General features: G+C 32.8%; 1 protein-coding gene across 1 annotated transcript in view; it reads right to left on the minus strand.

Annotated features, from left to right (window-relative positions):
- The window catches only part of LOC108778742 (uncharacterized), a 175,637-nt gene that overhangs the window by 38,338 nt on the left and 122,345 nt on the right, over nucleotides 1-14,954 (minus strand). Inside the window, exon 6 of the mRNA XM_018545995.1 lies at nucleotides 14,676-14,825. Within this exon, the coding sequence (XP_018401497.1) occupies nucleotides 14,676-14,825 (150 nt within the window). The remainder of the gene's footprint in view (nucleotides 1-14,675; nucleotides 14,826-14,954) is intronic.

Genomic DNA, 14,954 nt, shown 5'->3' on the forward strand with positions numbered 1-14,954 from the left:
GAATATCACTACGTCGACTAGCCAACAGAGGTCTATAGTTACTCATTCCAATTCTCGCAAGTGCCGAATTATGTGAGTGATTGTTTATATAGAACTTCTTTCTAACATCTCCCCAAGGCGTCTAAGGTAGGCTCCCACTACATTACCTTACTGATGAGTCTAGTAGTGGAAGCCGGGACGAAACGCCAACTCGTGATATTCTTCACAATTCTTATTTTTCATAGATTTAAATTCATTTATACTTTAAATATTATAATTTAATAATTTAATATGTCTTTCAACATATTATTAAGATCCAATTTTAGATGCTATAAGCATCAAAAATTGTGATATTACTACGGTAGTTGATTAGATTTGCGTTTAAAGTTCGACAAAAAGTTCGACGCGCAATAATGGGGGGAACTACTTACGTAGTATATAATATTCACATTTTAACATATCTTATATGATCGCACTAACAACAGCTGAAGGGACTCTCATTTGCCGGTATTATTCTTGTTATTTGAAACTTTCGAGAGTCATCTTTAATTGATTTGTTGTTTCAATTTTAAACTCAACAAAAAAATTAGAAAAATCGCAAAGTTTAGGTAGGCCATACAAGGGCTTATTGATAGAAACGCGTGTAGGTAACTGAAACAATTGACGTGAGCGTATGTAGTAGGTAACCATTGCAGAAATGTAACATGTGCATCGTTATTGTCCATGTTCGTACTCAAAACACAATATGTGTTTTCAAAGTATTGCTCAAATAATTTTCAACCTATAAAACAAATATATGTCAAACAGATAAATGGTATCGATCAAACTATTTTACAGAAATGGTTGGTACAAGAGACTAGTATATCGCATTCGTAGTTCGAGAATTCAATTATTCGTGTTTGTACACGAACGTACACCTGACTGAGACTGCAACCGGCAGCTGGTTGCAAAACGTCTAGCTTGGCATTACGCATAATATCTAGCACCTGAAGTTGATAGACATCTCACCAAGACTCGACCACTTGTTGAGAACTTGACGATTTTGCGATGATCTGTAAATGCCGTTGCAATTGCAATATCGTTTTTAGTGATATTTAGTGAAATCAAAAGAGAAAAATAATTGAATAATGTATTCAAGGCAAAACTTCATATCAATTTATTTATTTAGAAATTTGCGCATCAGACGTCAATATAGCGAAGACTATAGGTCTGTTCTTTTTAGCTAAAGTTCCTGCATGGCTCACCTTTTCTCTTTTTCTCTCTAATATGAAAGAAAAGAATGAAAGATAAACCGTGCAAGAAGTTTAGCTAAAAAGAACAGGCCTTATTATTTCATTGTATCCTAAAGACGATTAGTTATATTATAAATAGCACTTATACACAGGGGTATGTTAAGTTATGCACCCCAACTATAGTACTCAGGAGTTCTGATTAGAGTTCCCACTTCCTTTTGACGAGACGAAGAGTTCCCTATAGTTAATAACAAGAGTTCCGCTCAATAAACTTTTTTTTTTACATTTTTTAAAAATGGAGTGCTAACTTTTTATCGAATTTCGAGGTGGAATAGTTCTGAGCGGCTTAACAGAACTATTTTGTGAATACCTAGAGTTCTTGATACATAAAAAACATTTTTGAAGAATAATAAAGTTTAAAAAAATAGTAGAAATTTTTGAAAATTTTTTTGAGAGTACCGAGTAGTTTTGAGTTGCGTTTCTTGAGTACTCGACGAGTTCTATCGAAAACTGTAAGGTGGAAAAGCGATTGGACCAACGGTTTGCAAGATACAGCGACATTTGTCAGAAGATCAGCAATTTTTAGAGTATATCTCGGAAACCGTTGGTCCAATCGCTTTGAGCCCTGATACTTTTCGACAAAACTCGCCGAGAACTGTTCAGAACTCCGATCAGAACTACTCGGTACTCCCAAAAAATTTTTGACCAAAATTTTTTTCTAAGTCCCATGTCGGAAAATTTTTTGGGAGTACCGAGTAGTTCTGTTCGGAGTTCTGGACAGTTCTCGGCGAGTTCTGTCGAAAAGTATCAGGGCTTAAAGCGATTGGACCAATGGTTTCCGAGATATACTCTAAAAATTGATCTTCGAACAAATGTCGCTGTATCTTGCAAACCGTTGGTTCAATAGCTTTTTCACCTTACAGTTTTCGATAGAACTCGTCGAGAACTATAAGAAACACTACTCAGAACTACTCGGTACTCTCAAAAAATTTTCAAAGATATCCACTATTTTTTTTAAACTTTATTATATTTCAAAAATGTTTTTTATGTATCAAGAACTCTAGGTATTCACAAAATAGTTCTGTTAAGCTGATCAGAACTATGCGACCTTGAATTTCGTTAAAAAGTTAGCACCACATTTAAAAAAAATTATTAAAAAATGATTATTAAGCGCATATGTCATTAAAAATCATAGAGAACTCTTCGTGATCGTATCGTCAAAAAGAAGCAGGAATTATCATCAGAACTATTGTATCTAAAAATTAATTTTTCAAAAAAAATTTTTTTTTTAAATATTCGAAAATTTTTTTTACATATCAGGAACTCTAGGCAATCGCAAATTGAAGCTATTAAGCCGTTCAGAACTATTCCACCTCAAAATTCGATAAAAAGTTAGCACCCCATTTTTAAAAAAATGTAAAAAATGTTTATTGAGCGGAACTCTTGTTATTAACTACAGGGAACTCTTCGTCTCGTCAAAAAGAAGTGGGAACTCTAATCAGAACTCCTGAGTACTATAGTTGGGGTGCTAACTTAACATACCCCATACGTATATATTTTCGTATAACAACGTTTTAATTAGACGTCTAAGTCCAATTTTAAGAACTCTACGTTGCTTCTTCATGCAAACTATTATTTACGAACTACCATTTTGTAAATACAGATTGCACAACTTTTATATGAAGTAAATGTTGTCACAACGTGACAGCTCTGAAGTGCCATTCACTGAAGTACCATTGAAGTAAGAATGGTAAAAAAAATCGATTTCGAAATTTGTTATCGTTCTCGACATAAACTCTACCTCACAGATACATATTAATGCGTATACTTCAATCCTGGAAAAGGATTTTCAAAACTGTAGAAGAGAAAAATAAATTATTATACAAAAATATATGTCTTTAGTCAATAATACAGACGATTTTAGGATTAAGAAGTAAGAAGTTGTTAGAAATCCAAACAATACAAGATACAAAAAAGAATGCTAAAGCTTTTTACTTTCTAAAAATATTTTTAAAAATTTTCTCTTCAGCTTTTCTCTGCAAATATTGCATTTCATTGAAATCACAGCAAAAATCTACGTTGTACCGAACTTCTATTATAAACGTAATAGAATTTTTCAAAAATCACGTAGACACTATACGAAGAAAACTGATCGCGCAGACACTTGTTGAAGATTGCAAAGACGACAAATTCCAGACACGAGAGAAATTGCAATAGAATAGTATACGATCTCAAACAAATCTGAGGACACTGAATAAGAGGAACGACAGGAATAAAGCGCTTCGGGTCTTGAACAATTCTCGATGTCTTCAATTCTGAAAGACATTGGCAAACGGTTCTGTCCGGTACCGGAGTTAGTGAGTTTTAACGAGTTTACGATCTAAAATATGCAATCATAATCAACGAGGCTGCTTGCACGACCCACCATGCGTTTCCCAATACTAAAATATTCAACGGTCGGCTTGCTTTCTCCTTCAACAGTAGAATAAATTTTACGTAATTTCGCCCGCAATAAAAAAACAAAAGATTGAAATTAATATTGAAAAAAAAAATAAAAATCTTTTTAATATTTCAAAATGAATGATAACAATGTTATTCCATTTTGAAACATTGAAAAGGAATTGTGGGTCAAAACATATGTATTGATCTAATTTAATAAAACTTCATTTTATTTACACACCGACAATCAGTGTTTGATTCAAAAAGGCATTAGCCATACACTCATTAACCATACAATCATTTCTATTTTTTATAAATATATAAACTTAAAAAGTTGATTCTTGTTCATTATTATTTACCAGAAATATAATAAATCTGCTGATATATTATATTATTAAAGTTAATTACTCAAAACAAATATAGCGACAATATTTTGTTATGTATTGCAAGGAATAAACCGCGCGAAGCGTAAGTACTCAAATTAAACTGCAATTATAAAATATTAACAAGCTATTATCCATTAAAGTTCGTAAAATGTCAAAATATCTCATTATTATACCAAAATATCTCATCCGGCAAAACATGGCAAAATATTTTTTATCAGTTTGTATCATTTTATTAAAAAAAAAAAATGCTTAGTTATAATGTTTCACCATGTTGGTCTAGTTCATGATTGCCTTGTCACAAAAAAAATTGATTTCAGTCTCGACGCAATCAAGATTTTATTATTGCAAACTCGACGATTCATTTTATACGTTTATAAATAATAAAATACAAATATCTTAGACTCTAATATCTTTGCAATATCACTATTTACACATGCTTCCCTCGAATAACCAAACGCATACATTAAAGCATTTATCAATATGGATGTCCATATCGCACAACATCGTCACTGAATGTCGAAAACGATTGCAATTGATCGGCGTCGGCCTGAATTGTTAAACGTAAATCGAATAATTCAAGTGTCAACGGTGCACCATGCGCAAATTAGCGTACATCAACATAGAAAGACGAATTATATTCGTCTGAACCTAGAAATTCCCGCACAATTCCCACGCATAATGCGTACAATGGTTAAAAGCGCTTCTGGCTACACACTATTCTGCAGACAAATCGGGAATTGTTATGAACACAACAGTCGTGGAAACTAAAGAGAATCGGCAACTGCCACTCAAAGTTGAGAATTGAAATTGTAGCGAAACAAGGAAATGAAGAAAGGAGGAGTGTGACGTTTAATAAATTCACTAGCACCCGCGTACGCGCGATGCTTTTATTTCGCAATTCTTCAATTAATCGTACCAATGGCTGTGTGTGCGTGCGCAGTGACTAGTTTTTTCGAAAACATCCAAGGTTGAAAATCGGAATGGGAGGGAATCGACTGTGAAGGATTAGTTCATTAATCTTCCATGAGGCACTACCATGTTGTAATTCACTCTTGAAAATGAAAATCGAGAGAAATTTCTCGTAAAAAATCTTGAAAATATCACACGTCTATTAGCATATCTAAAAGCTAGTTTTGCTTATGAGTTGATATTTACTTCAACTGATTTCACTTGTGGCTCTGTAAGTTTCAAAGGAGGCAACATTTTGTATTTATGAAAGTTCTTTTATTTTTTGAATATATAGTAAATTACTTAAATTTATGATATCAGCATTAATCAATATCAGCAATAATTAATTAATTATATTTCCAAATTTTTGGCGAATCTAATTTAATAATTACGTCAAAATGCACCTAAAATTGGTATTAATGACACACATATGCGATATATAAGAACAGTATATTAATGACATATGTCAAGAGAATTTGATTTATATTAATTACGATTTATTATTTTATTTATTTAAATGTCTATATGGCAAAAACAGCACAAAAAGATTCATATAAATTTAAAACTCGCATTTGCTTGCCTTTTTAAGTGCAATTTTATAATTACAAGCACTATTTGCACTAAAAGTATTTGGTTATCTTCGAGAAGCGCATTTCTCATATCGTAAAATGCATCGTTATTGACATTAAAAAATAAACGTTAAAAAAATCAGTATTTTTTTCCTCTGTCTCTTCTCGATTTCCTAGTACACATATGATACACTACTATACCTAGTAGCACTTGTCAACTTGTCAACATTTGCTTTTTCTTTGGACAAAAAAAATGTCATCAATAACATAGATCTTTCTGCTGTTGCAAATATTTTGTGACAACGGTTTAGAAATACTGCACATATTTCTGAAATATCATAATATACATAACTTCATACATTCGCTATTTATTAATTAAAATATGTCTCTGTAACCGTAGATTATGATATATTAGCTCGCCGCATTTCTAATGAAAATATATTGCAGTTACATAATACAATAAATACCAAATGTATTTTCGTTGATAATGAAAATAATGGAACTTGAGAGAGAGGGGTGGGGCGAGGGAGAGAAAAAGGAAGAGAGGGAGGGAAGGAAGGAGAGAGGGATGGATGGAGAGAGGGAAGGGAGGAGAGAGAAGAAAGAGAGAGAGAGAATATTTTAACAAAGAATTAGTAAACTGTAACAAGGCTGTACGTGGAACATCGTTTAAATGTAAATTATCAGTCAATATCGAATAAACGACTTCGTTCTGCACAGATTAAATTGATTATTCGTCGCATGAAGGATATTTTTCATTAGCAGCGAATCTCGGATTAATGGCTGAAATTCGAGGGGTCATTACCTCGCAATGAACGCTGTGATGTAAAGTAGCTATATAGTCATACGCGCCATCGAGTTGGCACTTCGATCCCTAATTAGCTTCGTGGCTACGCGAACGCTTGATTTTCTATCGTTGATTGACATGGCTCTTCAGCTACGTGTCAAAATTCAATTGAGACGAATTGCCGATGATGCATCAGCGCTTCGTTAAACAGCATGGAGCGTATCAATGACTCCTATTATTGTAAATTAAACAGCTATTATGTAAAAGCGGCCAAGCGACAATTTTAACTATTTCATTGAAGTATTTCGAAAAATGTTGAGCCAGGAAAATACCTCCACAAAAGGCAAAAAGGGATGAGATTGTAATAAAAAAGTTTTGGCAATTTATAAAAATTAAAAAAGAGTTTGAAAGTTTTACAAAAAATGTAAAATGAATTCAATCAGTTCGAAGTTTTGAAGATGACTTTCAACAAAATTGCTCAATTAACGTTTCCTAGGAAATTATTTAAACGCATTAAACTGAATTGAATAGTCTTGTAAATGTAGTTAAAAGATATTTCCATAAATGATTTTATATTGACGGACGATGCATGTGTATAAAACGGCAGTGGAGTGCTATCAGCGAAAATTGGCAATTCTTTCGTAAAAAAAAAACAAGCAATAATTAACCACGATCGTGTGCGCGACGAGACGAAAATAAACCATGAGTTTAATCAATTTTTTCGATTGATTGATATCAACCGACGTATTCGTATCGTGAAATTAAGCAATGCATTCATACGTCGTTAAGCGTCGACTGATTTGGCTTTGGACATAGGATACGTATGTACGTTCACTCTGTCAACGAGATCCCATGTGTGAAATCAACGGGTGATTCAGTTTGTACTGTTTCAGAGAAATGGATGGTGAAATCCGAAACGAATTTTGTTGCTATCATTAGAGAGACGTGGATAATAATTAATGTAACAGACATAATATAATAAAGGAGTATTCTCAAGTTGCTCATTCTTGTCGTACGTAACGTCAACTAATAACCATAGATTTATGATTTATGATTAATCAAGCAATATTATCTGAGAAAGTTTAGCTATGTAATATTCAACGATTCGTATCTGAACTTTGCTAAAGTTATAATATTAAACATAGTCATCGCCAAACTGAAATAGAGAAAAAATCGGACACAAACAAAAAATGAATTTTATTAGTTTGCAAAGTAAACAAAAGTTACGGTATGTATTTGTTATGTGTAATTTTGAGAACAAGAAATGATTTAATGAAACTTTTTGACTGATTTTTACATAAGTGTTAGTTAAAAGGGTAAATTTGTTTTCAGTATCTTCTTTCAAGAGAAATCCTGAAAATTTTAATTATATACATAGCTTCATATGACTACAATTTTCATGAAATAAATTTGTGGCTATAAGCATCACTTAAATGGAGTTGATAAAGACTATCAGAAATTGCTTTACATATCTTCATAGATGGTACCGTGTTCTGCCTCTTATAATTAATAAAAATTATTTGCATAAATCAGAAAAAAACATACTTTGAATATTTTCTTTTTTGAAGTTAACCCTCCTCTCATCTCTACCAGCAGTTCTTTAATAGCTTCTACTGTAAATAAGTTCTGCTTGAAAGAAATTTTTTACTCGCGGATATTACCTCGTAGAAAAATGTATGTTTAACACGGCTGGATACTAATTTGTGACGATTAAAAATTTTAAACGTGTATCACAAGGAGAGCATTTTATTCGTAACTTTATATTCTCATAATGTCCGAGTAATTCTCTGAGAGCACCTTTTTATTATTTTTAATATCCGCTTTAATATAAAAAAGAATGAAAAAATATAGAATAGAATGGAAGGTTGAAATACATATAATAAAAAGATTTTTCTGTGAAAAGTAAAATATTTCGTAGACGTGGTGATAATGTTCGCATTATTAAATCTTGCACGTAAAATTCTAAACTTGACAAGTCAAAATTAAAATAAATATCTGTAATGAATATTTTTGTTTCTTCTGGCAATTTTGTTGTACAATAATACCAACTACATCCCAAGTGGGAACAGACTACCATAAACCAGCATTGACTCCTGGCAACGTACCGATTATGTACTGAAAAACGGATTTCGTTTTCAGTACTAGTTCTTTATTGGGCTAGTATTAAATAAACAACATTATGGTACTCTTCCAGCGTGTGAATCGGTATTGAATAATAATACCGAGCTAGTATATTATTAGTAGATTTTCGGTATGATATCTGTATAGAAATTAATAAAGAAATGTCTTTACATATCAGTACAGGAACAGTATATTGCCGATATATCATCGATATCATATTCGTACTGAAATTGACAGAAGAAGTATGTCAAGCGACAATACCGAATCAGTACATTGCTGGTAGATTTTCAGTACCGCATCTATATTTAAATTGTCAAAAGTAACTTATCGGGTGTCAGCATTGAAACGGTACATTGCCAACGGAATATCTGTGCCATATTTGTATAGAAATTGGTGAATTGAACTCGTCCTTTGTCTCCTAGTAACCAAAATTTTATTAAACGAACTATAATCTCTGAATTACATGTACAAAAGTCAATGATTTTCCCGTTTCGATAATCAGGTAAATTTTTTTAAATAATATATAATAATTAAGGTGCTCATTATTGTATTATATGTATATTATTAATAATTATTTTAAATTATATTGAATAATTTTATTTTTAATCATGATTTTTTTTCAATTATTTTTACAGTAAACCTAAAACATCTCATGCTTTTGACTGTGAAAAACGTATCTTACGATTGATTTATATTTGCTGTGATAAATTTATTTTAATATAAGAGAAGTAGTACGGATTTTTTATACAATACTAGTACTGTGTATGTTATATATTATTAAAACAGAATCAGTACTGGTACTTATTGTGAGAAGTCAGCATTCCTAAATGTGAATTTTGATAAAATCATTATTGCATTCGTTTGTCCACTGTTTGTCCACGTATGTCCACCCCTTATTTTCGTTCGTTCACCCTATTATAATTATATTTTTCATAATAATGAAAAATAATCACTTGCAAGTACTACAATTTTTTTTTGTATACCTAACTTTTTTTTGGAGGGTGGACAAATGAAAATAACTGGTGGACAAACAGTGGACAAACGAATGCAATAATGATTTTGTCAAAATTCACATTTAGGGATGCCGACTTCTCAGAGCAGCTCTGAGAAGTCGGCACCCCTAAATGCGAATATTGGTAAAATCATTATTGCATTCGTTTGTCCACTGTTTGTCCACGTTTGTCCACCCCTTATTTTCGTTCGTCCACCCTATTATAATTATATTTTTCATAATAATGAAAAATAATCACTTGAGGGTACTACAACTTTCTTTTGTATAACTTTTTTTTGAAGGGTGGACAAATGAAAATAACTGGTGGACAAACGTGGACAAACAGTGGACAAACGAATGCAATAATGATTTTATCAAAATTCACATTTAGGGATGCCGACTTCTGAGAGCAGCTCTGAGAAGTCGGCACCCCTAAATGCGAATATTGGTAAAATCATTATTGCATTCGTTTGTCCACTGTTTGTCCACGTTTGTCCACCCCTTATTTTCGTTCGTCCACCCTATTATTATTATATTTTTCATAATAATGAAAAATAATCACTTGGGGATACTACAATTTTTTTTTGTATAATTTTTTTTTGGAGGGTTGACAAATGAAAATAACGGGTGGACAAACGTGGACAAACAGTGGACAAACGAATGCAATAATGATTTTATCAAAATTCACATTTAGGAATGGTGACTTCTCATTGTTAGTACTGCTGCAGCATTATGATTCGGTAACCATTTTTTGTATAATATTGTTACTGCATTAGGTACAATATGTGTACTGATTTTCGGTATTATTGTGGTACTGTAATCCCGTATTGTAATACCGTACTATAATGGTACCGACGTTTAGAAACATTACGACACCGTAATCCCGTACCATAAGAGTACTGTATTTCGAGTCTTGGCCCGTTGCTATCATCCCAGTATATTACATCAGTACAATACCAATACTGGCATCCGATATCACGCCGGTACTGAATACTAAAAGTTGGTACTGGGCCAGTATCTCGGCGGTATTCAATTCCCACTTGGGATCTTAAACAATTTCAGACGTAATCTTATGGACTCTCTTGATTCAAAAAACCATAAATAGGGGGCGAATGAAAGTGCAGCGTTGTTGTTGATACGCATTCATTGGTTTTTTAAAACATCTTCCTTGTGTTTTGTAAGGTGAGCCACTTTATATTCCTCAACGATTTAAAGAATATAATTTTCATGAAAATTTTTTTTAAAACTTAACAGATATCTCAACATTAAATCTGTAAATTTGATGTGACTTATTACAAAAGAATCACAAAGGAGAATAATTGCATTAACTGAGGATGACTCCAAAGAGAGTCAAAACGTTTTATTGTATTTATGTGGAACAAAGGATTAAAATAAATCCACTTATTATTGATTACGATCAACAACAATGCTGCAGTCTCATTCGCCTCCTATCACAGAAATTCATGGTTTTTTATATTCTAAACACATATCCAAACTAATTAGGACATTTCCTATGTTAATAATTGATTAGGACTCGATGATATCTCATGAAACACGGATTTGCAAGGGCTTTACTCCAACTCTACAAACGTGATTGACGATCTATACGCTCGTGTTGGATCAAAGAGAAGGAGGTGGGACTTTGATGTACACTGATAATTCATGCGGATCCAATTACACTTTGAAATCGCTCAGTAATTGTTCCAAGTAAATATCCCGGTAGAACTTAACAAAGAAGACAGCGAGCATGCTTAATAGAAATAGTATGAATAGTATGGGAAGCACGCTATACAGAAATAGTATGAATAGTTGGGAAGTACGATTGATTTCATTCGGAATATCGTCATCCGATCAAATGCAAGTTCAGCGGAAAGAATGTTTCCGATGTTGCCGGTTGCTATATATTAATTTTATCGAAAAGATATCTGTAACGATCGATCCTCCGTTTTGTCAACTTTCAACTACAAATCTTACGAAATATTTATATTTAAATAATTTACTGTTTCTTTACTCTTCAAAAATGTAAATAAAAAATTACAAATAAGCTATTATATAACTTGTAAATAAAAAATGTTATAATTTTGATTTTGTTCGTATTCAAATATTAATATTTTTGATATACAATTTTCGATATACTCTGTATAATTTAAATTTACATCTGATTAAAGTCTAAAATGTATACAAAATTCAAATATAATGGATAAGAATTATAAAATATGACGAATATATGTATCATAATTTTGCTTTTATACATGTGTTTAGTATTAACTTCATAAAGAGCATTGTAATGAATAAAATAATTTTGACATGACTTTTATGTTACTTGCTATTTTAAACTAGCAATCTACAACGCAAAAAAAATTTGATTCACAACAAGTCTCTCTCGCTTTCTTATCATACCAGTTTATTATTCCTCGAGCATGTTCTCTTGGCAGCGTGTGCGCATATATGCATGGATAAGAAGGAAGATTTGATATTACCTTGGATTCCTTGAAATACCTCGAATTACTTTAAACGTGGTTTAACGAACAAAAACTTTTACTTTATAATATTCAATAAAAATTTACAAGGAACTTAACTGAAAATTGCGTATAATTTTTTATGTTATACGCAAAAACTTTCCCAATTTGAAGAAAAAGTAATGCATCGTTCTTTTAAAGGAAAAAAGCTTGATAAAAATCAAACATAAAATATTTATATTTATTAACTTTCTGTCTAAAGATTACGCTTATACAGTCATGCATTTTTATAACAATATTGTTATAAAATACAGTAAAAATTGTTGTAGAATGTGGTTTTACGATATTTCAAAACGTTCAATCACGAAGAGATGCAACCGACTCGGATCGACGAACGTTTATTATTTCGCGAATTTTTTCACGTACCAACGAATGCGCATATTTTGTTCGCAGCTACCAGGACAGCCGCGTGCCATGAAGAACTATGCATGACTCACCGCCAAATTAGAATACCGAGCGACGATTCTTTTTTTCTTTCTTTCACAAACGTTGCCGGTCGGTTACAGGAACCAAAGTGACATTGACTAATGAGCTCGCATCGGGCACATGCAAATGCATTCTCGGCTACGTCGCGCGAATTATAATCCCCGCACGGCCGTTTACGGCCGGTAATTTGACGTGCGACGAGCCACGAAAGGGCCAGCAAGACTCCCTTATCTTTCCACTGCCAAGAGGCACTTACCATTTAATCGTGACTGAATTTCAGCTCGAATCTTTTTAATCGAAAAAATTTAATCCTTATCGTATTGATAAAATATGAAAGAGATGTATTTCACAATTGTGCTGTATCAGAAATTTATTATATAATGATTATCACATGAAGTAATGTCGAAATGAGATCAAAAGGGAATATTTTAAGTATAGATACTTTAAAGAAGAATATTAAGTTAGAAAATAATGCTATTCATTATGCGTAATGCTATCTTGATATCTGTGAACCACTTCTCAATCTCCTCTTCTCCTTCTTCTCGTTCAATTCCCTTTTTTCAATTCTTAAAGTAAGTTTTATAGCGAAGAATTCACAAGCCAGTTTCCACAGTAGGAATAAATTATACACGTTTCAAGAAAAATTACAGCGTATTTTTATAACACGGTACCTTCTTTTCCACACTTTCCTTCCTTTGTTAAGGAGATTGTAAAAGATGGTTACGATTAATGTAAACGAGGTATTCCGCAACAAAGTAATACACGGTTATAAGAGCGTGCAGCGCTATTTGCTAACAAAATGTACATGTAAGGGGTATGTGTAATTTCGCTCGCAAGAGTAAAAAAGATCGGAACATGGAGTAACACCGCGATGACCGACGGTGCGTTACTTTTTCGTTGCTCTCGCGAGGGCGGCATCAGCGTCTAGCAAGTAGTATAAAACTTCCCCTGTTAACATCTCCCAATTCGCGTGCAACTTTTTCGCAAAGAATGTTATTGCGGCATCGCGGCACCGCTAAAAAGATTCGAAGATTTTCGCGAAGAGTTTGTACACAAGCGTGTGTATTCACGCTCAAAAATTCAACGACGATGCAAATATTGCGGCCAGACGCATTTGCATTCTACACAACTCTCGTTCTACACAACGTTTTTTTTTCATTTTTTAAATTGCAAGGAATTTTTGATTAGTTTTACAACAATGTGGCGAACCAATGTAATACTCACGTAAAATTATTATTAATTTCGTCGTAAACACAGAGGATAAAATTATACTTCTTGTATCACGGCGATGACCGGAAACTCTAGTTTTCGTTCTCAGAAGGATAACGTCCTGCGACATCATGCTCGAAATACGGTGATGGCGCTCGTTAGTTGTCGTCGACAGTTTTCACAACAGTTTCTTTCGCTATTCTTCGTGACGCACCGTTCCCGAGGAGAGTGCCCATTAAAAATGTCGAGAACGAAATTCAGTACGAATCCCGTCCAGGACAGAAGGAAAGACCCTGCGACGACGTCATTTTGTTTAAAGCTGTCGCTGACTCGTTGCTGCCCCGAGTCACTTCGAACCTCGCGAAATAAAATAACTTCTCCTCAGAGAAGAACGTTCTGCGCTCATTATACGCCATTGTGTAGCAAGCTCCGGATAGATTCCCTACCGAACACGTTATTGCACGGCCCGTAATATCAGTTTTTCTCACTATTCTTTTCAAGGATTGCGACAGTGAATCGCCGCTAGCTACACTTTCCCGAGTAAACGCTCGTACAATTTTATCGTTTAAATAAGTAATTACTTTTCTCTCTGCACGACTAGATATTATATTCCTTACCGCTCTTTTTTTTTTTTATAGTGTTACTGCAACTCAATCATCAACTTGTTCTATTTGCAAGCTGAGAACGTCAAAATATGCAATATATATCTCTTAATATTTTATCATTAAATGAAATTGAATATCCATACTTATAATTTAAGCTGTTATATTTTTTACAAAAATTTGTAATATATTATGACATTATAATAATATTGATAATAAAAATTTGTTAAAGCTTTCAGCACAAGTATAAAATAAGTTTTTTCAAATTTTAATACACTTTGGAACAATATAAAAATCTGCACTAAAAGTTTAAAGACTCAGATTGCAGATAGAAGATGCAAAATTCCACGTAATAAATGGAAAGTTAATTATGTTTAAACAAAGTTAGCTTTAAAAATGAATTATTATAGCTATTGCACATCTTGTCGTTTCATAATAGTAAAATTAAAAAAAAAATTTTTACTCACCGCAGGTGTACACAACTTTAAGATACGTTTTGCTGTCTGGACTGCAAGGATCAGGTCTGCCAAACGTTGTGCTATTAGCCACTACTGTGCATCGTCGTTTACCATGGCATAATTGCATTACAGTTTCTGTTGTAAAGTCCATCATGCAAGCTGTAACAATAACAATATAACAATAATAGTAACAAAAGATGCATTATACAAGGAAATAAAATTGAAAAAATTTCGTATTCGTGATATTTCTTTTTCTTCATAAAAGATTTTATGTGAAATTGAGAAAGA

The sequence above is a fragment of the Cyphomyrmex costatus genome, unplaced genomic scaffold, assembly GCF_001594065.2.
Source record: "Cyphomyrmex costatus isolate MS0001 unplaced genomic scaffold, Ccosl1.0 scaffold51, whole genome shotgun sequence".
Classification (NCBI taxonomy): Eukaryota; Metazoa; Arthropoda; class Insecta; order Hymenoptera; family Formicidae; genus Cyphomyrmex; species Cyphomyrmex costatus.